The sequence below is a fragment of the Elephas maximus genome, chromosome 23, assembly GCF_024166365.1.
Source record: "Elephas maximus indicus isolate mEleMax1 chromosome 23, mEleMax1 primary haplotype, whole genome shotgun sequence".
NCBI lineage: Eukaryota > Metazoa > Chordata > Mammalia > Proboscidea > Elephantidae > Elephas > Elephas maximus.
This window is the reverse complement of record NC_064841.1, coordinates 79,463,898-79,491,680: the sequence shown is the minus strand read 5'-3', so window position 1 is coordinate 79,491,680 and position 27,783 is coordinate 79,463,898. Positions and strand designations below refer to the sequence as shown.

At 48.9% G+C, this 27,783-nt stretch overlaps 1 protein-coding gene across 1 annotated transcript; it reads right to left on the bottom strand.

Annotated features, from left to right (window-relative positions):
- Positions 1-234: 234 nt before the first annotated feature.
- F7 (coagulation factor VII) lies at positions 235-27,434 on the bottom strand. The gene is made up of 8 exons (XM_049867506.1): positions 27,298-27,434; positions 16,477-16,637; positions 14,547-14,571; positions 13,418-13,531; positions 9,021-9,161; positions 6,995-7,104; positions 2,858-2,990; positions 235-2,051 (listed from the first exon to the last, which is right to left on the bottom strand). Exons 1-8 carry the CDS (start codon positions 27,365-27,367, stop codon positions 1,456-1,458), a joined length of 1,350 nt encoding a protein of 449 aa, XP_049723463.1. The 5' UTR covers positions 27,368-27,434; the 3' UTR covers positions 235-1,455.
- Positions 27,435-27,783: the final 349 nt, after the last annotated feature.

Below are 27,783 nucleotides of genomic sequence, written 5' to 3'. Positions count from 1 at the left end.
AAAAACCCACAGAGGAGATTACTAAGTGGGACAGGAGGTGGCAAACAATGTGTAGAGTACGAACCACCATTTTATATTAAAAACATGTATATAGGTAAAAGTCGGGGGGGATATTCACCAAAATGAGTGGATGATGTTTCTAATTTATCTGAAATGAAGATGAAATACTAATAAATAAAGGAAAAAAAAACAAAGTTAAAGAACAGCATTCAGTAGATAGCACACATTTTTCAGTGTGCATACGTGCAAGCATCAGTGTGCACACCTGTACTGTTTTCATCAACAAACATGGAGCAAAAGCCAGTCATCAGCAGAGCACATGCAAATGTGAGGAGACGTGGGGTGAGGCATGGATCACTCCTCAGGACAGCAGGTAGAACCTGTCTGTCTCTCTGTCCCAGTGTCTGACATCCGTCTCTCTCAGTCCCAGTGTCTGAAGTCCGTCTCTCTGTCCCAGCATCTGACGTCCGTCTCTCTGTCCCAGCGTCTGACGTTCGTCTCTCAGTCCCAGTGTCTGACATCTGTCTCTCAGTCCCAGTGTCTGACATCCATCTCTCTGTCCCAGTGTCTGATGTCCATCTCTCTCAGTCCCAGTGTCTGACATCCATCTCTCAGTCCCAGTGTCTGACGTCCGTCTCTCTGTCCCAGTGTCTGATGTCTGTCTCTCTCAGCCCCAGTGTCTGACGTCTGTCTCTCTCTGTCCCAGTGTCTGACGTCTGTCTCTCTCTGTCCCAGTGTCTGACATCCATCTCTCAGCCCCAGTGTCTGACGTCCGTCTCTCGCTGTCCCAGTGTCTGACGTCCGTCTCTCTCAGTCCCAGCGTCTGACGTCCATCTCTCAGTCCCAGCGTCTGAAGTCCGTCTCTCTGTCCCAGCATCTGACGTCCGTCTTTCTGTCCCAGTGTCTGATGTCCATCTCTCTCAGCCCGTGTCTGACGTCCGTCTCTCTGTCCCAGTGTCTGATGTCCATCTCTCTCAGCCCCAGTGTCTGACGTCCGTCTCTCTGTCCCAGTGTCTGATGTCCATCTCTGTCCCAGTGTCTGACGTCCGTCTCTCTGTCCCAGTGTCTGATGTCCATCTCTCTCAGCCCCAGTGTCTGACGTCCGCCTCTCAGTCCCAGTGTCTGACGTCCGTCTCTCTGTCCCAGTGTCTGACGTCCGTCTCTCTGTCCCAGTGTCTGACGTCCGTCTCTCAGTCCCAGTGTCTGACGTCGTCTCTCTCTCAATCTCCTCAGAGTCTCTCCCTCAGTTTCTGTCTCTCAGTCTCATTTTTCCTACTCTCTCCTCCTTAGTTCCTCTCTCTCTCTCTCCCTCTCTCTGCCTCTATTAATCTCTCCATTTCAATCTTTCTCCCTTTCCCCCACCCCAAGGATTGCAGGAGAATTTATGGGACTTGAGGTGAAGGGAACTCCAAGCAGCAGCAGCTTTATTTCCAGACAGAAGCTGAAGTTCAGGAGCTAGGGAAAACGGGCTGACAGGAAACGGCCTGGGCTCGGGTTCGAGTCCATGAGCCTGTTCAGCCACTCAATGTACCGGGAGACCCTGGTGTACACCCCAACGTGGCCCACGGCTGCACAGCCCTCACCCCAGCTGACAATTCCTGTCAGGTACCATGTGTTTCGGTACTTGGTGGCATGAGGGCCCCCGCTGTCACCCTTGCAGGCATCCTTGGTCCCATCCAGGTAGCCAGCACAGAACATGTTCTCGGTCACCACTGGGGAGTTGGCGGTCCTTTGCATTTGCTCATTACAGTCCTGGGTCATCAGCCTGGGCACGTCTATAGTCATGAGCTCGAGGGCTGTGGCGCCCCTGTCGAGAAGCTGGCCCCAGCCACTCACGGAGGAGAAACGGATGAAGGCGAGTGTTTGCTCTGAGAATCTCTTGTCAGGCAAACAGAGGGGCACTACGTAGTCAGTGAAGTTCACCGGCGTTCTCAGACGCAGCAGGGCAATGTCGTGGTCGGTCTTGCCTGACACATACTTGTCAGGGATTATGATCTGAGCAATTCGCCGTTCTTGTTCATCGCCGTCCTCGTCACTAAAGTCGTGCTCACCTGAAAGGAAACCCAGATGGTTCAGGCGCAGCCTAACTTTTGGCAAATCCTCTCCATCTAAAACTCTTGCCTTGCTGTTGTGCCTTTGGCCTGTCATTTTGCCCCTCTGGAAAGAAACTGCTGTGGAATGGGAAAATGGCCCATTTTCAGAATCTGGAGTGTGTTGGAGGCCTCCTTTTGGAAAAGGTAGGTCAGCTCTGCACCCAACTGTAAGGGAAATTTCCAGCACAGCCTTTCCCCAGATGGTAGCTGCCCTTCCCAGGAGATTAGAGTCTAAGTTAGGGCCATGTGGGAAGAACATAAATTGAGGGGTACATCTGGAACATGGGGTGCTAATGGCAAGTGAGGAAGGGGTGTTAGCCTTCGGGCAGCTGTGGATAGCAGGAAGAGAGAGGGGTGCTCAAAATCCTCCATGGCTTCCCAGACAGGGCCTGACCCACCTCAGTTTCCCTTGTCTTGTCTGGGGTTCTCTTCTGGCCTATAAACCCATGGGGCGAAGGCCTTGCCCCCCAGTAGCCTCCTGGGATCAGCTCTTGGCACAAGTGACACAGGACGGGTAGAATAGCATCTCTCCCCCGCCACCTTTTTTTACATTTTGTTTGGAGAGGGAAAGAGGCTGGGGGACAGTGACCACAGTGGCGGGAACCCCGATAGCAGAGAGGTTTGCCCAGAGGTCGAACACTTCTTCCTTTGGGGAAGTTAATCTGGTTATGGAAGTGAAGAGTTCAAGTCCAGAATCTTAACTCCTGTGACATCATTGTTCAAGAATGGCTTTTGAGTCAGAAGGAGATAAGGACATTACCTACCCAACACCACTGTTATATTCTCCCAGTTCCTGAGGATGCCGGGTTTGTTGAAACAGTGGGCTGCGGAGACCACCCAGGTGGCGTCAAGCAGAGATCCCCCACACAGCAGAGTCCCCTGCAGCTTTATCACAGCCTGAGCCAGGGCAAAGCATGTGTTATTTTTATTGTTTCCTTGATTTCTCACCTTCCCATACATCCTGAGGGACTGGCTAACATTTAAGCTATTTGTTTCTGAAACCCTGGCATCTTTGGAGATCCCTCCTTGGGCAAAGTTGTGGACCTCGGCTTCACTTTGCTCAAGCAGACAACTGCCCTCTTATCTGGCTGAGACAGTCTCAGGGGATTGAAAACACGAGTGTAGCGGACTGATGATAGAACTAAAAAGCAGTTGCCACTGAGTTCATTCCAACTAATGGTGACCCCGTGTGTGTCAGAGTAGAATGGTGCTCCACAGGGTTTGCAACGGCTGATTTTTTCAGAAGTGGATCTCCAGACCTTTCTTCTAAGCTGCCTCTGGGTGGCCTTGAACTGCCAACCTTTGAGTTAGCAGCTGAGCATGATAACTGTTAGCACCACTAAGGGTTCTTTCTCTCTATACCAATACTATACACGCTATCTGTGGACGTTAGAACTACTGGTGTTGGATTCTACTGTCTACTTCCCCAGTATTTTAATGTAAGTTTGAAGCCACCATATACCCTAGTTTTGTATGCAAAGCATCGTATTTCGAAGAGCTGTTGTGAGGATTAAATAACATACATGAAGCAACTAGTACAGCTCTTTGCAAACAGTAGACCCTCAATAAATTTCTTTTTCCTTTCTTCATCTTTCCCCCCTAAAAGTGAGAAGGGTGCTGCTGAGCTGGACCCTTGAATGAGGCTGGCCTCTGGACACTGGGAATTTTAAGGTGAGAGGATCTACAGGGAAGAGGAGGCTGTGTCTCCATGATGGAGGGTGAACGACCAGGGCCAGTAAATAGGCTCGGTCTGCCTTTCAGTGTGTCCTCGTGTGTGAGGTGTCATCAGGTCTGCTGACTGGCAGGTCAGCCAGCAAGAAAAAGTTGAAATGGAGTCAAAGCAATCTTAGAACTAATTTTTCCAAACCGTGGACACTCGGACCACGTGGTGCCAGTGAGTGACCCCTCTCCTCACCAAAAACTTGGACCTACTGGGTCCCTCAGAGAAGAAGAAAGTACACACAGCACAGGGTGGCTGAGCAGAGCTCTCTGTAGGCTCAGAGCTAAAGCCCTCGACCAGACTGACGAAGGAGCCCGAGAACCTGAAGCAGATCTGGCGGTTTGTACATCTGCAGCCTCATCTATGAGAGAAGTAACCGTTACAAGCGTGGAGCGGGCTCCCCAGGTTCAAATTTTAGCTCTGATGTGGGCAAGGTACTTAATCCTTCTGGGTCTCAGGCTCCGCATGGGTAGAACAGGATGACAGCTGAACCTACCTCATGAGGTCACTGTGGGGATTAACGGGTAATGAACGAGAGGTGAAGCTTTGGCAGGGGCCTGGCCCATGTAGCAAGTGCTAGGTTGGTAGCGACTCTTGTGATTGCACCCGTCCATGCGGGCTGCACAGACACACTTCTGAATACTCAGTCTGTACATCACAAAGGCTTTGGTCATGGGGATTCTGGTTAAACATCAGTCCCGTCTGAATCTAATCAAGCTTCGGGTTCTGCAAAGCTTTGGAGCTGGCCTGCGAACAAGCTGTGGCCACGCTACCAGACTCTAAGGATGGGCCTGAGCGAAAACCAAAAAATCCAAACCCATTACCATGGACTCAATTCAGTTCTGTGCGACCCCATGTGTTACAGAGCAGAACTGCTCCATGGGGTTTTCTTGGCTGTAATCTTTATGGAAGCAGATCACCTGACCTTACTTCCGAGGTGCCACTGAAAAAACAAACCCGCTGCTGTTGAGTTGATTCCAACTCATAGCAACTGTAGAGGACGGAGTAGATACGACTGCCCCATAGAGCTGAGTTGCCACTAGGTGGGTTCAAACCACCCACCTGTACGTTGGCAGCTGAGCGCAAACAGCTTGCTCCACCCAGGGACCTGGCGGGCCCAAACGGCGTTGATGAAAGTCCTCCCCTCCGGCCTCCGTGGCTGCCTGAGAAGTCAGGGGATTAGTGGGGACAGCTGTGTGGATAACCGTCGGGGTGAGGGCAGGGTGGAGCAGGGTGTGATGCCACCAGCCCAGCAAGAAAATTGAAGTTGAGAGAAGCTGGTCTAGAAGAGACCAAAAGAGTTGCCATGTGACATTCCTGAGGAGGCTTGAGAGGAACGAAGCTACTTTATGGCTCCGGTTTACTTTGTGGCCTAGGTGTCGTGTCAAGGATGACACGTGATACTCAGCTTTCCCTTACAAAGTTATTACACATTTACTTTTAAAAATTCTTCAGTTTTTTAACTTGGGGTGTCACAGAAATGAAATGAGTAACGATTAGGGTTAAGAGCCGGCCCTGACTTGTGGCGACCCTGCCCCCCGCCCACCAAATGAAACGTGATCATTAACTGACTTTTGGAAAGTAGATCACCAGGCTTTTCTTCCTAGTCTTTCTTATTACAGAAGCTCCTCTGAAACCTGTTCAGCATCACTAGCAACACAGCGATGGGTGTTGGCAGACGGGAGGTGGCCGTGCGTGACGTAGGTGCATTGGTCAGGAATCGAACCTGGGTCTCCTACGCGGAAGGTGAGAATTGTACCACTGATCCACCGCTGCCTCCCCAGAAAGGGCTACTGATTTAGAATTCAGACCAGCACTTCTCAAGCTTCACGCATGCACGAACCACCTAGGGCTCTCGTTAAATGCAGGTTCTGATTCAACGGGGCCTGAGGTTCTCCGCGTTCGGCAGGTTCCCGGGGTGCCGCAGCTTCTGTCCCACAGGCCACACTCAGGTTCTGATTCAGCGGGGCCTGAGGTTCTCCGCGTTGGGCAGGTTCCCGGGGTGCCGCAGCTTCTGTCCCACAGGCCACACTCAGGTTCTGATTCAGCGGGGCCTGAGGTTCTCCGCGTTGGGCAGGTTCCCGGGGTGCCGCAGCTTCTGTCCCACGGGCCACACTCAGGTTCTGATTCAGCGGGGCCTGAGGTTCTCCGCGTTGGGCAGGTTCCCGGGGTGCCGCAGCTTCTGTCCCACAGGCCACACTCAGGTTCTGATTCGACGGGGCCTGAGGTTCTCCGCGTTGGGCAGGTTCCCGGGGTGCCGCAGCTTCTGTCCCACAGGCCACACTCAGGTTCTGATTCAGCGGGGCCTGAGGTTCTCCGCGTTGGGCAGGTTCCCGGGGTGCCGCAGCTTCTGTCCCACGGGCCACACTCAGGTTCTGATTCGACGGGGCCTGAGGTTCTCCGCGCTCGGCAGGTTCCCGGGGTGCTGCAGCTTCTGTCCCACGGGCCACACTCTGCAGGCTCAGGCTACGGCCCCTCGTGGACGGACTTACAGGCCGACTCACAGACAGGCGCCCTGAAGTTGCTGCACTGAAGCAGCTACTATTCCACAGCCTCAACCAAGCAAGGGAGGAAAGATCTGGCTGCCCGAGAGGAGGAACAATGGGTTTCCGTTACGGCTGGAAGATTTGGTTGTGGGACTTAGAGCCTGAGCTCTCAGAGGCAGTCAGCACAATGGGAAGGCCACAAGCTTTGGAGTCAGATAGTCTTGTATTCAGATTCTACCTCTGTCATTTATTAGTTGTGCAGCCTCAGTTTCCTCCTCTGTAAAGTGGGAATAAGAATAGTATCTTGTGGTGAGGTGGTATGAGGGTTAAATGAGATACTATAGAGACCATGACTGGCACGTTGAAATCATTAGATAAATGGTAGCGATGTTTAGCACACCTCTGTAAAATTCAAAATAAGACCCATTGCCATAGAGTCAATTCTGATTTATAGCGACCTTATGTGATGAAATTTAAAATAGATGATCCCTTTAAGCACTTTGCGTGTGAGCAGGGTTGACTTGTGCCCTGGTGTGTTCTGTGGCTGACCTGCCATTTTTCTCTTTGAAGGCTGTCGACTGGCCCTCATTCAGAAGTCTTCAAACACCCTAGGATCTGGGAATCCTGAAGCCAGGAGAAAATCAGGGATGGAAGACATTGTACTGAGTGGCCCCATGGGGCCAGGGGGGACTTACCTGCCATGGACACTCCCCTTTGGGACACAACCTGCCACCCACAATTCGGCCTTGGGGGATGTTGTCATTTCTTTTTTCCAGAACAGGTATTTTTCCACACGGATATTCAACTGTATAAAACAAAATCAGCAAGACACAGGGATTTATGAAGGCTGAACGTGCTTGTGAGTAAAAAGGTTAAAGACATTTGTAGTCTGAGATCTTGAGGCCACAGCTGCTCGCCTTCCCTTCTGGCACTGAGCGGGTCCTTCCAGGGACGTGGGGGGAGGACTTGAGGGCTCAGAGTGGGGGAGGGCTGGGTTACATCTGCCTGAGCTGCAAGGAGATGCCTGGTCAGGGGATCTGCTGGGCCTGGCTGACGGAGCCTGGAGCTGGCTGGGGGAGACGCCTTGTGAAGCTGCTAGATGAAGAGCTGGGGCAGAGGCCAGTTTGGGAAGGAACAGCCCTACTTCTTGAAACTAAAACCTGCTGCCAGAGAGTCAACTCCAACTCAGAGTAGCTCGATAGGTCGGAGTAGAACTGCCCTATAGGGTTTCTGTAATCTTTACAGAGCCCTGGTGGTGCAGTGGTTAAACTGGCAGTTCAAATCCACCAGGCGCTCCTTGGAAACCCTGTGGGGCAGTTCTGCTCTGTCCCACAGGGTCACTATGAATGGGAATCGACTTGACAGCAACGGGTAATCTTTACAGAAGCAGGCTGCCACACCTTCCTCCTGTGGAGCAGCTGGTGAGTTCGAACTGCCTACCTTTTGGTCAGCGGGCACTGCACCATTAGGGCTCCTTTTCTTGAAAGCAGGCTCTGCTACATTTTCAAGTGAGAAAATGTGTTGCCTGAATTTACTAAACAATTGTAGTACTATTTTTTTTTTAATCGTGCTAAGTATTTTTGTGCGTGTGTGTGTGTGTATATGCACATATCTCACCACATTTGCCATTCAAACCACTTCTAAGCGTAGAGCTCTGGGACGTTAATTACATTCTGTATGTTGTACAACCATCATTACTGTCTCCAAAAAGTTTTCATCCCACCACACACAAGCTCGGTGCCTCTTAAGCTATAACTCGCCATCCCTCCCTCCTCTCCCAGCCCCTGGCCACCACTAAGAAACTTTTGTCTCTAAGCATTTGCCCATTCTAGATATTTCAAATAAGTGAGGTCAGAGTTGTGTCTGATTCTTTCCCTTAGCAGAATGTAGTGCTATTTTGACTCCACTCTTTTTTTTCCAGCCTGCTCCAATAAACTCCTTGGAGCCCTGGTGGTGCAGTGGTTAAGAGCTTGGCTGCTAACCAAAATGTCAGCAGTTCGAATCCACCAGCTGCTCCTCGGAAACCCTATGGGGCAGTTCTACTCTGTTCTTTAGGGTTGTTATGAGTAGGAATTGACTCGACGGCAACAGGTTTAATACAGTTCTTGGACCAACGGGAAAAAAAAAGAAGCTTAGAGGCAGCAGGCTGAATTTCAGGTTTTCTCTACAACGCTGGGAGTGTCCGTGACACAACTGGTATGGAGTACCTCAGCCTTTGAATTGTAGCCCCACTTAGTTTGAGGTTGGTTTGGAGAAATTTTCATTTTTCTAAAGATGCTTGCCTTTAAAAAAGTTTGGTGTCTCACTAGATTCAGGAAACCCTCAGAGAGGTCCTGAAGAGTCTCTGGGATTCCATGACATGGAACTAGAATGAGGCAGAGTCTGTCCTAGAAGCGAGTGGCTGCCTTGAGAACCACCCAGGCAGCTACCTCCCGTGTGTCTGGGGCAGGTTGACCTTCTGTCCTGGTTCTTGTGACCTGCGCATTTCAACTCCTGATCACTACGGCTCTGGCCTGCTCTTGGGCGGGTCAGCCATCTGACCCTTGGTCTTCCTCCTGGCCTCGCCACGTCGTCAGCACCTAGTAGACACTCAGTAAGGTTATGCCCGCCCTTCTCATCCTTCAGCCATCTGAGGTAATGCCCAGTAAGACAGGAATTGGTGGCTGGCTCATCTGGCAAACAGAAGACCCTGGAGGCAAGTGGTTCCTCAGGAGCTGTTACCTGTGGGCGTGCAGGACACTCCGTCAGCCATGAGCGTGTAGCCGTCATGACATCGGCAGGAACGCTTGGTCTCTGCGTTGTCACTGCAGTACTGTTCACAGCCTCCGTTTTCATTCAGACAGATCTGCTGGCTGTTTTTGTCTGAGAATAGAATGGGACAGCTTGAGAGGGGACCACCTCTGGGGACAGGGAAAGCTAGCTGGGGGACAGCCTCCCTGGGGGCGAGGAGCAGTTTTCTTCCAGGAAGGTGGCACACAGTTGTGGCCGTGTTTTAGGAACAAAGGGACGAGCCTGAGGCAGCACTCAGGGATTACCACACTCCCCAGGGGAGTGCCCTTTGGGAAAAGCAGCTGGTACAGTGAAAATGTCCAACTTAGTGAGCCGGCCAGGCAAGAGGGCCAGGGAAATGAGATGGCTCTTCAGCCAGACCCCTGTGCCCCAGTGAGCTGACCAGGCAAGAAGGCCAGGGACATGAGATGGTTCTCCAGCCGGACTCCTGTACCCCAATGAGCTGACCCAGGGACACTTAGTCCCAGCACTGACCATAGGTTCAGAGAGCAGATGAGGAAAGTTCAAGGTGGCTTTGAAGAAGCAAGCCTTGGTTGTGGAAATTAGTTGGTTCAGAGTGTAATTCAGGGTTCCCAGCAGTGAAGGCTGTTTTGGAAGACTTACCACCATGGTTAGTTAGCATCAAACCGATAGAACCAGTTGCCATCGAGTTGACTCCTACTCATGGCGACCCCATGTGTGCCAAAGTAGAACTGTGCTCCATAGGGTTTTTGATGACTGGTTTTCCGGACGTAGATCACCAGGCTTTTCTTCTGAGGTGCCTCTGGGTAGGCTTGAACCGCCAACCTTTCGGTTAGCAGCCAAGCGTATTAACCATTTGCACCACTCAGGGACTCCTGTCGAGTGTCAAAGGCTGAGAAAAAAGATTGAGGCTTTCTAGCCCTGGATAATCGACGAAACCAAACCAAATCTGTTATCCTCGAGGCCATTCTGACTCACGGAGACCCCATGTGTTACTTGATAAAACTGCTCCATAGAGTTTTCTTGGCTGTAATCTTTACAGAAGCAGATCGCCAGGCCTCACTTCCACGGTACACTGGGTGGGTTTGAACTGTCAACCTTTAGATTAGCAGTTGAGTGCAAACTGTTTGCACCACATAGGGACCTTAGATAATTGACAGGACACCTGTCTCCTTAGTTTTTTCTTCACTATTTCTGGGCTGTGGCCATTGCAAATGGTGCCAGGGCCATCCTTGTCTTCCATGTTGACTATTTACATTTGCTTGATCCAATGGTCCCAGACTGTCTTACTATGGACCCACCATCCTTCAGAGCAAAGTCTGGCCACCAGAGACACGAGGTAAGAGGCTAAGCAAGTCCACTGGCTGCTTTATTGAGACTGGACTTTACAGTGAAGACCAACATGGCACGGTGTGGGGAGGTGTTATTAGTAGTGGTTGTTTGAAGATAGGAAAATGACCAGGAACTAACACAGGGACATGGAAGAGGTAGAGCTTAAATTTTCTTTAATTGCCCGTCACACAAAAAATGACAGAAGCTGATATTCTAAAATGCTAATAGTGGCTAATTGGGGTTCTTGTCTATTTTACAATTTATTTTTCATGTATAATTTTAAAATGATAAAGTCATAATATAAACATATTTTTCTAACTATTGAAAAATATCGTTCACTAAAACCACAGACATCCTTCTTGCCTAGGACTCAAATTCTTCATTATATAAACTGATATAAATCAAGGCTAGGGGTCAGGAGGTCAAAGATAAATTTTGAAGGATTTTTCATTGTGATCAGCAATTTACTAATTTTCATCATTAGGAAGAAATGTTAGTAATAGCCAACTGCATGGAGATCTGGCAAAAGAATGCCTCCAGAGGATAAAGGATAAAACGTACAGAGCAAGGCTGAGTCCTTACGTGGGCCTCAGGGAGCTTGTGAACCCCTAGAAACTCTACAAAATGTTGTGTATCTGTGGACAGTCTGTGTGTCTGTGTGTATGGGCGCAGTTCACCATAAAGAAGCACTGAAGGTCCAGTGGTAGAATTCTCGCCTTCCATGTGAGATGCCCGGGTTGGATTCCTAGCCAAGGCACCTCACATGCAGCCACTACCTGTCATCAGTGGAGGCTTGTGTGTTGCTATGATGCTGAACAGGTTTCAGCAAAGCTTCCAGACTAAGGCAAACTAGGAAGAAAGGCCTGGCAATCTACTTCTGAAAACCAGCCAATGAAAACCCTATGGGGTATAATGGTCCAATGCACAATCAAGCCTACAATCAAGCTGCAGATGGCACAAAACAGGGCCATATGTCATTCCGTTGTGCATGGGGTGACCATGAGTCAGTGCAGCTAACAACAACAGAAAAGCAAAGAACCTTGGTCTAATCCCAGTGTGAGTGTAGGAGAGCCCCGGGACGTACCCTGCTGACACATCTCAGGCCAGGACAAAGGCAGGGAAGGCTGGCTCCTCAGCAGGATTCTCCCTAACAAGGGATACATCACGAGGTTTGCCTACTAGGTGGGTCCCAGGGGCCAAAGAGTTTCCTTTTACATCTTGCCCAGACCTGCTGGAGAGGCAGGGTCTTCAGCGTTCCTTACATTTATTCAATATTCCTTATTCAAACATGCCTTTAGGGACATTATATCCTCAACTCTTTAAGATTAACCTGAGATCAGACTTTGATGCCAAGCTCTGTAAGGAAGGCATGACTTTAGCAACCACGGGGTGAGTGACTGTAGTTCCCAGCAGCATAATTACGGTGTGTGTGTACAATAGATGTCCCATCATCTACTAAACGAGAATTAGTGTTTACTTTCTCTTGTTCCCTAAGATTTACTAAGCAACTACCCACTTGTTCGGTCAGACACACGATATATATTTGAGTGAAAGACGGGGGCCATTTGTGACCTGTGACGTGCCCAGGCATGGTGGCCAGGCCTCCTCCTCTTGGGTGGACCATGGCTGCCCCAGGTGTGTTCCACGTCCTGATTCCCTGGGCTTTACCTGTGGCAGCAGACAAGGAGCAAGGGGCGGAGCTGTCAGTCCACCTCTCCCAAGGTGACATCTGCACCAGAACCCAGTGCTGGCCTTACAGCAGAAGGTGGGTGTGGCCCAGAAAATCTCATTCTCTATGAGAATGCGCACTTGTGCAATAGAGAATTAACCTTGCCCAGAAAGAGGTCTGGCCTTTGCCCTCAGCTCCTGGGAGGTGACCTGTAAGCCCCTGGAATGTCCTGCCTGAGAAGAGTGTCTTTGTTTACCTGGGGGCCTTGGGCCACATTGGGCAGTCTATGCTAACAATGTGATTTATGGTGCAGGCTTGGGGCCACAGTGGGATCAGCTTGACTGCTGGAGGAGCTGGAGAATAAAGGTCGACCACACGGGTAGTCAGCCATGTATATGAGACTGAGCCCCAGTAAAAACTCCAGACACCAAGGCTCAGGTGAGCTTCCTTGATTGGCAACAGACCACGTGGATTGTCACACATCGTTGCTGTGAGAAGTTAGTGCTGTCCACGACTCCACTGGAGAGAACTGGAAGCTTCCTGCTTGTAACTCTCTCCTGCCCTCTTCCCGCGTGCCTTTCCCCTGGCTGATTTTAACCGGTAAACTTCTGCTGTACAAAACTGTAACTGCGAGTGTAGCAGCTCTCAGCGAACATGTGAGACCACCTGCGGGTGGGTGGTCTTGGGGACTCCTGAACTTCAATTGGCACCAGAAGTGACAGAGGTATTGGGGATTCACAAACTTTGCAATACTTTAATATTTGAAGAACCAAACCAAACCAAACCCAGTGCCGTCGAGTCGATTCCTAGTGGCGCAGTGGTTAAGTGCTATGGCTGCTAACCAAATGGGCGTCAGTTTGAATCCGCCAGGCACTCCTTGGAAACTCTAAGGGGCAAGTTCTACTCTGTCCTATAGGGTCGCTATGAGTCGAATATTTGAAGGTAGGAAAAAAAAAATCTCTGTAATACCTAGTAAAAAAAAAAAAAAAATAGAGAAGGTGAATTTTACCAAAACTATCTTGCCTGGGGGGGTATGTAGGAGGCAGGAAGTGATGCAGTGACTCTGACCTCTGCCCTCTCCAGGTGTAAAGGAATCACCAGTGCTGGGGGCCCCAGATTTTTATATTCCTCAGAAGCAGAAATAGGGTAATGGAGTTTGAAAATTACTGTCTTAGTATCTTAGGTTCAAGACTCTCAGATTGGAAGGTCACCTAAATCAGTATCTACCAGAGCTTGGCACCCAGGCTGGACCCGTCCCCATACTTGGCCCAAGGATGTTCACCCAGAAGCCCAGGTGAACAGGCTGTCTCCCACCAGCTTCCCAGGGCCCCTCTCTGCAAACTACAGCACGAGAAGTAGGGCTCACTTGTCTCACAGTTCCGACCCTCAAAATCATCAAGGCAGAAGCAAATGTAAGACTGGAGCTGGTCCACACAGAGGCCCCCATTCTGGCACGGGTTTGAGGTGCACTGGTTTCCATCTGTGGGAGGAGTCAGCATTGGTGAGTTTGCTGAGGAGAAGGGGGGTGAGGTAGGGGAGGGGTGGGAAAAGATGCGTTGGTGAGTTTGCTGAGAAGGGGAGTGAGGTAGGGGAGCGGTGTGGAGAGATGGCATTGGTGAGTTTGCTGAGGAGAAGGGGGGTAAGGTAGGGGAGGGGTGGGAAGAGATGGTGTTGGTGAGTTTGCTGAGAAGGGGGTGAGGTGGGGAGGGGTGGGAAGAGAGGGTGTTGGTGAGTTTGCTGAGGAGAAGGGGGTGAGGTAGGGGAGGGGTGGGAAGAGATGGCGTTGGTGGGTTTGCTGAGGAGAAGGAGAGTGAGGTAGGGGAGGGGTGGGGAGAGATGGCGTTGGTGAGTTTGCTGAGGAGAAGGGGGTGAAGTAGGGGAGGGGTGGGAAGAGATGGTGTTGGTGGGTTTGCTGAGGAGAAGGGGGTGAAGTGGGGGGGTGGGAAGAGATGGCGTTGGTGAGTTTGCTGAGGAGAAGGGGGTGAAGTAGGGGAGGGGTGGGAAGAGATGGCGTTGGTGGGTTTGCTGAGGAGAAAGGGGGTGAGGTGGGGAGGGGTGGGAAGAGATGGCATTGGTGGGTTTGCTGAGGAGAAAGGGGGTGAGGTAGGGGAGGGGTGGGAAGAGATGGCATTGGTGAGTTTGCTGAGGAGAAAGGGGGTGAGGTAGGGGAGGGGTGGGAAGAGATGGTGTTGGTGAGTTTGCTGAGGAGAAGGGGGTGAGGTAGGGGAGGGGTGGGAAGAGATGGCATTGGTGAGTTTGCTGAGGAGAAGGGGGTGAGGTAGGGGAGGGGTGGGAAGAGATGGCATTGGTGAGTTTGCTGAGGAGAAGGGGGTGAGGTAGGGGAGGGGTGGGAAGAGATGGTGTTGGTGAGTTTGCTGAGGAGAAGGGGGTGAGGTAGGGGAGGGGTGGGAAGAGATGGCACTGGTGGGTTTGCTGAGGAGAAGGGGGGTGGGGAAGGAGGGGGTGGGAACAAAATGGGATATTAGCCTACTCACCGGTATAAGCCACCCAGAACTGCCTCTGAGGAAATGAGAGGAAAACCATGTAAGACACATTCACCAGAAGCAAACAAGGCAGCCACAGAATGAACCCAGGAGTCTGAATTCATGGCCATGGGCAGGCGTAGGTGGGGTGGGGTGGGGACTTCTGACTTGGGGTGCTTTCTGATAGATTCAGGAAACTGTAGAGTTTTCCTACGGAGATGAGATGTGGGCTCATCTAAGCGGAGGAAACAGTTTTTTTCCTAACCTTTTTCCCCTCCCTCTCAGAGCCTTCTAAGATCAGCAGAGGCCATGTGTCCCTACCCCAAATCAGAATATTCACGTCTTGGCCCCAACTGCCATCTGGTAGCTGCTAGCTGTGAAACTTGGACAAGACACAGGAGCTGGTTTCCTCCTTAATGAGTGGGAGTGATTGTAGGTACATAAAGGTGTGACCTGAGAAGCAACTGCAGTAATGGGGATGGAAGGATTTTATAAACTGCAAACTAAACCAAATCAGTCGCCGTCAAGTCGATTCTGACTCCTAGACAGCCCATGTGTTACAGACTTGTTTTCTTGGCTGTAATAATTATGGAAGCAGATTGCCGGGCCTTTCTTCTGTGGTGCTGCTGAGGAGGCTCAAACCCCCAACCTTTAGGATAGTAGACAAGCACAAAATATTTGCTCCACCCAGTGACCTATAAGCTGCAAACCAAAAAAAAAAAAAAAAAACCCGTTGCCATCAAGTCAATTCTGACTCATAGCGACCTTACAGGACAGAGTAGAACTGCCTCATAGTTTCCAAGGAGCGCCTGGTGGATTTGAACCGCCGACCTTTTGATTTGCAGCCGTAGTTCTTAATCACTAAAGGATACCATAAATAAAATGGATTCCTGAGGTGCCTTTTGGCCAACTGAACTTATACCTCACAGAATAAAACATGAGAATAAAATGCGACAAGACATGTTAAAAATGCTTTGAAAAATTAAGTGGTATACAAGTGCAAGGTGTGAATATCCTCGACTCTTCTGGAAAGAAAATGTTGACCCCTGCCGCAATTAGCCCCTCTTCCTGGCATCTGTGAGGCGTGGGTAACCACAGCTGGTGAGAAAAAGCTGGTGACCAGGATCACCAACAAACAGTTACAGACGACCCCGCACAGTTGCCCCAGCATCTTACAGAAACTGAAATAAAGGAAGACCGCTGTAACCATGTTGCCCAAGTGCAGACGAGGAAACAACTGTTCTCCTAACTGGTGTTTCTTCACAACATTTTCCCCTAAGGAGGGAGCCACCTGGGTAGGCAGGGCAGAGAGGCTCTCACCTTCAGCTCTCAGCAGCACCTTCGTGTTGCACAGGGGCCCTGCAATCTTCTGGGCTACTGGGGGACCTTCCTTGGAAAGGTAAGGTACACATCAAGTGTGCTTTTCAAACAGTTTTCTGTGCACAGTTAGGATGTGTGGTGTGGCAGAGAGCCTGGGGGACTGCGTGCAGGGCATCCCTGAACACAGAGCCTGGGGACTGTGTGCAGCGCAGGGTGTCCCTGAACAGAGAGCCTGGGGGACTGTGTTGTGCAGCGTGTTCCTGAAAAGACAGCCTGGGGGACTGTGTGCAGTGAAAGGCATCCCTGAACAGACAGCCTGGGGGACTGTGTAGTGCAGGGTGTCCCGGAACACAGTGGAAGGTATGGATCACTGCGCAAGCTCTGCCTTAGGAGAACAAAGTCATCCTTCAGGAGGAAAAGCAGCCAGACAGGGAGGGGTTGTGTTCGCTGGGGCTATGTTTTCACCTGGGTGAGGGGCATTCGCAGCTACAGCAATGGAGAAGCATGGACTCCAGGAGACATGGACGTCCCTAAAGTATCCCTAGCGCAGCCACCATCTCAGAGAGCCACGCTGACACCCTCAAGGCAGAGAAGAAGGCATCCTGTTTGACCAGGTACTTACAGTCCTCTCAGTGCTCTTGAAGATCTCCCTGGCTTCCTCGAACGAGCACTGTTCTTCCTTGCACTCTCTCTCCAGTGACCCTGACCTCAGTTCTTCGAAGAAACTGTTGGCTCGCCTTTGCCTGTGTAAGACGCTGTTGGCTTCCTCCTGGTTCATGAAGACTGAGAAATGAAAAGCCCATGAAATGTTCAGCCACTCCCGTGCCAAAACGCCACGAAAATCATTCACACGGATATTTTCCTATTTAGCAATGGGAATCCAAACTGGTTCCTGCCTTCCCTGAGTTACGGCTGGCTCCTTCTCCTGGCTTGTATAATTCAGAAGGCGTTGGGTGCTGGTTCCCCAGCAGCTTTCTCTGCCCCTGCAGGCTTGGGGCTGGAGACAAAGGACACATCCCATAGGCCTGGACGAATCCTAAATCAAGGTGTGACTTCTTGCATATGGCCAGTGAGATGCAATATGGTGCAACTTTTATAAAGAGAGGCCTGGCGATCTACTTCCAAAAACTAGCCAGTGAAAACCCCGTGGATCACAACAGTCTGGCCTTCAGCCGATTATGGTGATGCCGCAGGACTGGGCAGTGTTTCGTTCTGCTGTGCTTAGGGTTGAGTGAGTCAGGGGCCGACTGGATGGCAGCTAACAATAACAACATATGGCAATATGCTTATTGAAATACAATTTAAACTAGTCGTATCTTCTGACCTGGTAATTCAGTTCCTAGGAATTTACCCTCAGAAAATAATCAGAAACATGTTCAAAAATGTTGGCATAAGGAGAGCTAACCAAACCAAACCCACTGCCATCAAGTCAATTCCGACTTACAGGGACCCTACAGGGCAGAGTAGAACTGCCCCATAGGGTTTCTAAGGAGCAACCGGTGGATTCAAACTGCCGACTTTTTGGTTAGCAGCTGAGCTCTTAACCACTGCACCATCAGGGCTCCATAAGGAGAGCTACTTATATATTGATAATTAGAAACAAAAGGTGATGGTATCCAACGCCACCACTAAATACAATGCTTACGGAGATATATCAAGCAAAATAGACGGTAAAACAGTATGTGTGTTGCATGATTTCTTTTTTGCAAACAAAAAGTATATATGAATATATGCATAAATATAATTTATTGAAAGGCTATACATAAAAATGTTAACTTCGGGCATTAAAAGTTACTTTGTTCCAAAATGTGTACAACTAATAAGCAGAACTTCTATAATCAAAATACCTGTTAGTTTTCTTTCTTTCAGAAGCCCCCCTTCCTATTCTTACACTCACGGAACATCTGCTAAGCATTGGCCACGATGTGCTAAGTCCCGGAGACACAGGGTTGGCAGGCAGTTCCTGCTTCTGGTTGAGCTGGGGACAGGGAGGAAGGAGCAACTGAACACTTATGCCTCATTAGGTGGCGCCAACGGTTTGTGCTCAACTGCTAACCTAATGGTTGGTGTTTTGAAGCCACCCATTGGTACCACGGAAGAAAGCCCTAGAGATCTGCTTCTGTTCAGATTATAGCCAAGAGCACCCTATGGGGCAGTTCTACTCTGTAACACATGGGGGCGCCATGAGTTGGAATCGACTTGACAGCGACAGGTTTTTTTTTTTATTTTCTTGGTGATGAGGCCTCTCCCCGACGTGTCTGTCAGTTTGTCCTACTGTGGGGGCTTGTGTGTTGCTGTGATGCTGGAAGCTATTCCACCGGTATTCAGATACCAGAAGGGTCACCCATGGAGGACAGGTTTCAGCTGAGCTTCCAGACTAAGACAGACTGGGAAGAAGGACTCGGCACTCTACTTCTGAAAAGCATTAGCCAGTGAAAACCTTATGAACATCAGCGGAACATTGTCTGATACAGTGCTGGAAGATGAGCCCCCCAGGTTGGAAGGCACTCAAAAGATGACAGGGGAAGAGCTGCCTCCTCAAAGTAGAATCGACCTTAATGATGTGGATGGAGTAAAGCTTTTGGGACCTTCATTTGCTGATGTGGCACGACTCATAATGAGAAGAAACAGCTGCAAACATCCATTAATAATCAGAACCTGGAATGTACGAAGTATGAATCTAGGAAAATTGGAAATCGTCAAAAATGAAATGGAATGCATAAACATCGATATCCTAGGCATTAGTGAGCTGAAATGGACTGGTATTGGCCATTTTGAATCGGACAATCATATAGTCTACTATGCTGGGAATGACAACTCGAAGAGGAATAGTGTTGCATTCATCATCAAAAAGAACGTTTAAAGATCTATACTGAAGTACAACGCTGTCAGTGATAGGATAATATCCATATGCCTTTTAATACGACTATTATTCAAATATACGCACCAACGACTAGGCCCAAAGATGAAGAAATAGAAGATTTTTATCAGCGGCTACAGTCTGAAATTGATCGAACATGCAATCAAGATGCATTGATAATTACTGGCGACTGGAATGCAAAAGTTGGAAACAAAGAAGAAGGATCAGTAGTTAGAAAATATGGCCTTGGTGACAGAAACAATGCCGGAGATTGAATGATAGAATTTTGCAAGACCAACGACTTCTTCATTGAAAATACTTTCTTTCACCAACATAAACGGTGACTATACACATGGACCTTGCCAGATGGAACACACAGAAATGAAATTGACTACATCTGTGGAAAGAGACGATAGAAAAGCACAATATCATCAGTCAGAACAAGGCCAGGGGCCGACTGTGGAACAGACCATCAATTGCTCATATGCAAGTTCAAGCTGAAACTGAAGAAAATCAGAGCAAGTTGTTCGGACAGATTCGGATACTGATTGGTTTAAAGTCAGGAAAGGTGTGCAACAGGGTTGTATTCTTTCACCATACCTATTTAATCTGTATGCTGAACAAATAATCCGAGAAGCTGGACTATATGAAGAAGAACGGGGCATCAAGATTGGAGGAAGACTCATTAACAACCCGCGTTATGCAGATGACACAACCTTGCTTGCTGAAAGTGAAGAGGACTTGAAGCACTTACTAATGAAGATCAAAGACCACAGCCTTCAGTATGGATTGCACCTCAACATAAAGAAAACAAAAATCCTCACAACTGGACCAATGAGCAACATCATGATAAACGGAGAAAAGATTGAAGTTGTCAAGGATTTTATTTTACTTGGATCCACAATCAACAGCCATGGAAGCCGCAGTCAAGAAATCAAAAGACGCATTGCATTGGGCAAATCTGCGGCAAAGGACCTCTTCAAAGTGTTGAAGAGCAAAGATGTCACCCTGAAGACTAAGGAGCGCCTGACCCAAGCCATGGTATTTTCAATCGCATCTTATGCATGTGAAAGCTGGACAATGAATAAGGAAGGCCGAAGAAGAGTTGACGCCTTTGAATTGTGGTGTTGGAGAAGAATATTGGCTATACCAGGACTGCCAAAAGAATGAACAAATCTGTCTTGGAAAAAGTGTGACCAGAATGCTCCTTAGAGGCAAGGATGGTGAGACTGCGACTTACATACTTTGAACATGTCAGGAGGGATGAGTCCCTGGAGAAGGACATCATGCTTGGCAGAGTACAGGGTCAGTGTAAAAGAGGAAGACCCTCAACGAGGTAGATTGACACAGTGGCTGCGACAATGAGCTCAAGGATAACAAGGATTGTAAGGATGGTGCAGGATGGGGCAGTGTTTCATTCTGTTGTGCATAGGGTCGCTGTGAGTCGGAACCGACTTGACAGCACCTAACAACAACAACAACAACGAGGCCTCTAGTGGGGCAAACACATGCTACCTGTGGACACCAGGGAAGGAGGAAAGGGAGGAAGCAGGAAAGAGGACAGCTGAGCTTGGTCTTGAAGCATCGTGGATATCAAGTTGAGAAAGGAAAAAGTACATTTTAGACAGAGAGAGGGGACCTATGGAAAGGCAGAGAAGACAGACCCTGCAAAGTCTGGGGACATTTCTTGTTCAGTAAGGCTGGGCCACACGAGCCAAGGAGGTGGGGAGCAGCGGGGGGACATTACAGCGAATGCAAGAAGCTGGTCCTGAAGAACCTTTGTGTCACCAAGAGGTGTGGCTTCATCCTGTTTGGGGAAGCTTGGCAAGCCTGCGCCCACACCCACCTCAGCACTTGCTCTCCCCTTCTTGGCTTTATTTTCCTTTGTAGGAAACGGATGTTTTACGTTTTACTTAATTATTGGCCTCTTGTCTCTCTCTGCCCGCTAAGGTGTAAGGTTCTGCTCTAGGTTCTGTGCCAGCAGCTGCCGCAGTGTTCCTTGTCTGCATGTCCCTAGCACCTAGACCAGGTCTGGCTCTTAGAATCACTTAGCATTTGTTGAGTGAATGAAGTGGAGGATTTTATACTGGGGAATGTTTTGATCGAATGTGCATTCGAGAAAGAAACGTCAGAAAGTGCGGGGTGTGGCTTGGGTGGGGGGATGAAGGTGGGGAGGCGGCTGGCTGCTTCTGCAGTAACACAGGAGAGGGTGAGGATGGACCTTCCACTTCTCCCTTCTCCCTAACCTTCTCTTTAGCTTCACACTGGGCCTCATTCTTCCCAGATCTTCTGGAATTCTGCCTACTTTGCAGTTTCACCTGATCAGTTCTCTTCTTGCACCTAATCAACCCAGATCCTGGCTCTACTCTGCCATCAATCTTTCTTTCCCTTTCAGGCCAAATCCTCAAAAGAAGAACCCCAGGTGGTGTTTCACTCCTCATCCTCCACCAACCGTTCTTTCAAAATCCACATGGATTCCTCAACCTGTTGAAAGTGACCCAAGACTTCCTGCTTATCAAATCCCGTAGGCTCTTTCTGTCCCCGTCTTCATGGATCCCTCTCTGTACTGGGGGCCCTGTGGACTGTTGCCTTCTTCTGAAACTTTCTTTCCTTGGAGGCTGAGGTGCCAGCTTCCTTCCATTCTCCTCCTGCTTCTCTGATCATTTCTTCACCATTGTCTTTGCTTTTGGTCCGCTAACAGGTGGTGTTCTTCTGGATGTGGTCTAGGCCCTGTTCTCTTTACGTTCTAAATACTGTCGCCAAACTACCTCACCCACTCTTCTGCCTCCAGCACTCCCCTCTGCATGCCAGTGCCCGCACACCTGTGTTTTCAGCTAGTGCTTTCTGTGAACTCGACGTATCTGTGTTCAACTCCTTTACAGAGTGAGTAGCTCACAGGCACTTCAGAGTCATCGTATTTAAAACTAAATCCTTCTCTCCACTCTCACCCTTTTTGCTGAGATTAGGCCTGTTTCCTTCTGTGTTCCTCATTTCAGCAAATGGCACTGCCATCCAGCCTGTTGCAAACCAGTAACCTCAAAGCTATCCTAATTTTCTTGTGGCCACTGTAATCAGCCCCGTAGCACTGGTCTTCTTAGCCTATCTCGGGCTCGCCTCCCTTCTCCATCGCTGTGATTTCACTTTAGTGCAAGACCTCCTCCTTTCTCCTCTGGGCCATCTTTTTTTGGGGAACACTTATCAGTAGTTACCTTGTACCAAGAAGAGCAAAGCACCTTCCAGGCATCACCTTTAATTCTTGCGGTCACCCGAACAGTTACTTTTTGTCGTTGTTGTCAGTTGCCATCAAGTAGACCCCATCTCATGGAGTCCCCATGTGTGCAGAGTAGAACTGCTCCACAGGGTTTTCAAGGCTGTGATCTTTCAGAAGCAGGTTGCCAGGCCTGTCTTCCAAGGTGCTCTGGGTGGGTACGAACTGCCAACCTTTCAGCTAATAGTTGAACTTAACTGATAGTTACCTTTAAGAACTATTATTGCCCATTTTGCTTATGAAGAAAGTGAGGCTTGTAAGGCTTAGAGTTCACCCAAGGTCACCAAGGGTGGAGGTAAGAGGACCGTTTTTGAATATGTTGAGTTCGAGGCTTCTTTAGGACATTCACGTAGACATGGGAACTGGAGTTTAGGAGAGAGGGTGGACATAGAGGTAAACTTGAGAGCATGAAGGAGTTCAGGATTGCTGCGGCCCATAACCCGGGGCATGTTACATCCCAGCGTGGGGAACAGTGCTCTCTGGGGTTGTGCAGCGAGGCAGCCTCCCAGGAGGTAAAAGGGTGTGTACATGCAGGGAGGAGTGGGAAGCTTGGGAACAAAACCAACATTTAAAGGATAAGAAAAGTGCAGTAAACGAGGCTGAGAAGAAAACGCAGAGGGAAGGGCATCGTTGTAAAAGCAAGGAGGTGAGTTTCAAGGAGGGAATGACCACTATGGCCCTTGCTGTGAGGAGGTGGAGTAAGATGTCTGTGGGTCAGTTGGTAGAACGTTCTTGGTGAGGTCAGCAAGAGCAGCCTCAGTGGAGTGGTGGGAACGGAAGCCAGATTTCAGGGTGTAGGAGGGAGTGGAGGGAAGGAAAGACAGAAAGTGGTAGCTGTTGGGGTGTGTAAGCTTATTGCCGTTGTTAGCTGCTGTCGAGTCAGCCCCTGACTCAAGACAACCCCAAGCACAATGGGATTGGACCGTGGTGATACATAGGGTTTTCGCTGACTGATTTTTGGATGTAGATTGCCAGGCCTTTCTTCCTAGTCTGTCTTAGTCTAGAAGCTCCACTGAAGCCTGTTCAGCATCAGAGCAACACGCGAGCGTCCACTGACAGACGGGTGGTGGCTTTGTCTGGGAATCAGACCTGGCCTCCCACGTGGAAGATGAGAATTCTGCCACTGCGCCATCACCTTTGCTGCCCCATCTAAGGTTAAGGGAAGATTTTTCCCTTTAAAATGAGAGAGATTTTAGCGTGACTATAAATAGATCTGGCTTGGAAGGAGGGGCTGAGGATACACACAGGGGAAAATCCAAGGAGCGTGAATTGATGGCTGCACATTAGATGGGGAGATTTGCCCTCAGCAGAGGAGAGCGGGGGTTGGGGAAGACAGAGACCCACAGGTCACCTGCAGCCTGTCAGAGACCACCTAGCTGATCAGTGCCCTGACTCCTAGCTCTTTTCCAAGATTCAGGCTGATCAAAACATGCCTGCCTTGTACTCATTTCCTCATGATCTACTGGGCGAAGGTGTTTATTCATGCATTCATTCACTCATTCACCCTCTTATTTAGTCGTTTGACAATCTTTTACTGAGCACATACTTGTCCTGGGCACTAAGATAGCACAAAAAAATAAAAACAAGAACCACATGGTGTCCTTGAGGAAGTGATTTTAAATTAGACTGAAGTATATCTGGTTAATTTTTTTCAGAAGTAGACTATCAGGTCTTTCTTCCCAGTCTGTCTCAGTCTGGAAGCTCAGCTGAAATGTGCCCACCATGGGTGACCCTGCTGGTATTTGAATACTGGTGGCATAGCTTCCTGCATCACAGCAACACACAAGCCCACACAGTACAACAAACTGACGGACACGTGGCGGGAACTGCCAGAAGTTCAAGCTGGATTCAGAAGAGGATGTGGAACAAGGGATATCATTGCTGATGTCAGATGGATCCTGGCTGAAGCAGAGAATAGCAGAAGGATGTTTACGTGTGTTTTATTGACTATGCAAAGGCATTCGACTGTGTGGAGCATAACAAATTACAGATAACACTGGGAAGAATGGGAATTCCAGAATACTTAATTGTGCTCATGAGAAACCTGTACTTAGACCAAGAGGCAGTTGTTTGAACAGAACGAGGGGTTGCTGTGTGGTTTAAAGTCAGGAAAGGTGTAAGTCAGGGTTGTATCCTTTCACCATATTTATTCAGTCTGTATGCTGGGCAAATAATCTGAGAAACTGGATTATATGAAGAAGAACAGGGCATCAGGATTGGAGGAAGACTTATTAACAACCTGTGTTATGCAGACGACACAACCTTGCTTGCTGAAAGTGAAGAGGGCTTGAAGCACCTACCGATGAAGATCAAAGACCACAGCCTTCAGTATGGATTACACCTCTGCACAAAGCAACGGATTACACGTCAACATAAAGAAAATAAAAATCCTCACAACTGGACCGATAAGCAACATCATGATAAATGGAGAAAAGATTGAAGTTGTGAAGAATTTCGTTTTACTTGGATCCACAATCAACACCCATGGAAGTAGCAGGAAAGAAATCAAACGACTTGGGGCCTAGGGACCATAGTTCCAAGGGACATATAGACCAACCAGTATACCATAGTTTACTAAGAAAATATTCTACATCCCACATTGGTTAGTGGCATCTGGGGTCTTAAAAGCTTGTGAGCAGCCATCTAAGGTACATCAATTGGTCTCATGCCACTAGGAGCAAAGGAGAATGAATAAAACCAAAGACACAAGGAAAAAAATAGCCCAAAGGACTAAAGGACCAAATGATCCAGAGACTACATCAACCTGAGACCAGAAGAACTAGGTGGTGCCCAGCTACCACCAATGACCACTCTGACAGGGAACACAACAGAGTTCTGGAATGAGCAGGAGAAAAATGTAGAATAGAACTTAAATTCATGTAAAAAGACCAGCCTTAATTGTCTGAAAGAGACTGGCAGTACCCCCAGAACTATGGCCCCTAGATGCACTGTTAACCTAGAACTGAAACCATTCCCTGAGCCCACTCTCAGACAAATATTAGACAGGACCATAAAACAAAAATAGTACACTTGAGGAGTGTGCTTCTTAGTTCAATCAGATATACGAGACCAAATGGGTGGCTCCTGTCTGGGGGCAGGATGAGAAGGCAGGAAGGGACAGGAACCGGAGGAATGGACACAATTCACTCAGATCCCATCTTACGGCCTCAGGAGACGAAGGACAACATGAACTAGGGTGGAAAGGGGGAGGGTGCTGTCACATTGTGAGGATTGCAGCTAATGTCACAAAACTATATGTGTATAAATTTTTGTATGAGAAATTAACTTGAGCTGTAAACTTTCACCTAAATCACAATTAAAAAATTACGAAAAAAGAAAGAAATCAAACGTTGCACAGCATTGAGCAAATCTGCTGCAAAAGATCTCTTTAAAAGTGTTAAAAAGCAAAGATGTTACTTTAAGGACTAAGGTGCACCTGAGCCCCAAACCATGGTGTTTTCAATTGCCTCATATGCACGTGGAAACCCTGGTGGTGTAGTGGTTAAGTGCTACAGCTGCTAACCAAAAGGTCAGCGGTTTGAATCTGCCAGGCGCTTCTTGGGAACTCTGTGGGGCAGTTCTACTCTGTCCTGTAGGGTCGCTATGAGTCGGAATCAATTCGATGGCAATGGGTTTGGTTTTGGTATTCATATGCATGTGAAAACTGGACAATGAGTAAGGAAGATGGGAGAAGAATTGATGCCTTCAAATTATGGTGTTGGCCAAGAATATTGAATACACTATGTACTGCCACAAGAATGAACAAATCTGTCTTGGAAGAAGTACAGCCGGAATGCTCCCTGGAAGAAGGATGGGAAGACTTTGTCTCACATACTTTGGACATGTTGTCAAGAGGGACTGGTCCCTGGAGAAGGACATCATGCTTGGTAAAGTTGAGGGTCAGTGAAAAAGAAGAAGGCCCTCAAAAAGATGGACTGACACAGTGGCTGCAAGAGTGGGCTCAAGCATAATAATGATTGTGAGGATGGCTCAGGACCAGGCAGTGTTACCTGTACATGGGGTTGTTATGAGTCAGAATCGACAAAGTACATCTGACTGATAATAGCTGAATAATGTATTCCTGTAGTCCTGGTGGTGCAGTGGTTAGGAGCTCGTCTGCTAACCAAAAGGTTGGCAGTTCGACTCCACCAGCTGCTCCTGGGAAATCCTCTGGGGCAGTTCTACTCTGTCCTACAGGGTGGTTGATGGTAATGGGTTCGGGTTAATGTATCACAGGATGAAAGTAACTTTGCATCAAAAAAGCTCTCAGAGAATCAGAGACAAATCTGAACATAAAAAAAGTAATACATGATTATTATGGAGAATTTGGAAAAGGCAGAATAGAAAAAAAAGGAAGGAGAAAATTAGAAAATCATCCACATTCCTATTAATATTTTCCTGGTTGCCACGAGTGGGAATTGACTCAACGGCAGCTGGTGCCGGTAAGGAAGGACAACGTGTAGCATTAACTTCCTCACGAGCAGGACACCCCCTCTTGGTGCAGGGTGGAGGCAAGCAGACACAATTCACTCAGATCCTGTCTTCTAGCCTCAGGAGATAAAGGACAACATGAACCAGAGTCTGATGGAAAGAGTTTGCAGCTCGTTTCTAGGTTTAAGTGACCACAGCGGGCCACTAAGGTCCTTGAAAATCATTACAATAACGACAGCTGTGTATGTCAGCATGGGCTTCCCGGGTTGTAAAGCACGGTCTCATATTACCTCCCATTCAGGCCAACTCCCTGTGAGGAAGCATTTTCCAAATGAAGGAACTCAGGCCTGAAGGGACAAGCGACTGGCTGAGGTCCCCTGGCCGTTTGACCGAAGAAACACTGAAACCCAGTGTCCCCGTGTGGCTGTCCCCGTCGTTGTCCTCCTGAGAACCTGGGGAGCAGCGCCGGGAGCCGGCCCCTCCGCACCACGACAGCTCGTAGTGAAAGCACAGCCACCACGTCTCACTGTTGGAACTGCTCCCAAATCCTGTGCTTTGGTCCAACTTCACGGTGGCAAGTTCCCACAGATCTGCCAGGAAGGCACCACCAGCTCCGAAAAATGCTTTGAAGAATAATTTGCCCAAACCTATGTCATCAAGAACAGCTTTTCCTCCAGTGCACGCAAGTGCTGGGATTGTTTCCTGGAAAGGAAAACTTGGATCAAGCCGGGCCGCCAGCAATGCTCCCGGTGAACAGGAACGTCAAAAACAAAGACCGGTTTTTGGAAGGCTGTTGACGCCCACTTTCCAGATTTGAGGCAAACAGCTTGACCGTCCTTCTCACCAAATATGTATGGGGGTAGGGGAGCCCTGCTAAGACATACCTGCTGTCAGAGGGTGCTGAAACCCGAGCAGAAAGCAGAGAAGGGCGAGCCCGCGGGAATGGGAAGCCATGATGGAATCCCGGTGGTGTTATTCCCCGTCTGTTGACATTCCAGATGGAAACTGTTTGGCCAAAGTTCTCAGCCTCAGAGACTGAGGGAGGAAGGCATGGGGGAGGGGAGGGTACCGGATGAAGAAATCACCCTGAAAACAGAGTTGAAAGCTGCATTTGGTCATTCATCCTTAGTTTGTTGCCACAACAATACGATGAGTGGGTGTCTCTAGAGAACAGGGATGTGTTGTTTTACAGTTCTGGGGTCTAGGAGTCTGAATTCAGGGTGTCAGTGGACAGGGCTCTTTCTGTCCTTTCTAGGGGAAAACCCTTGTCTCAGTTCTGGAGCCCCAGGCTAAGTTCCTCAGCTGCTCGGCTGCTCACAGATGTACCTTTACATGGTGCCTGCATTCCCCTGTGTGTGTCTGGGTCTATT

Bases quoted from the DNA above. Each gene is read 5' to 3' on its own strand.
- F7 (XM_049867506.1), bottom strand. From the start codon at position 27,367: ATGGCTTCCCATTCCCGCGGGCTCGCCCTTCTCTGCTTTCTGCTCGGG. The intron at 7,105-9,020 runs GTAACAGCTCCT...TGTTTTATACAG, and splicing joins AGTGTCCTGCACGCCCACAG to TTGAATATCCGTGTGGAAAA. The intron at 2,991-6,994 runs GTAAGTCCCCCC...GCCCTGGCTCAG, and splicing joins AAGGGGAGTGTCCATGGCAG to GCTGTGATAAAGCTGCAGGG.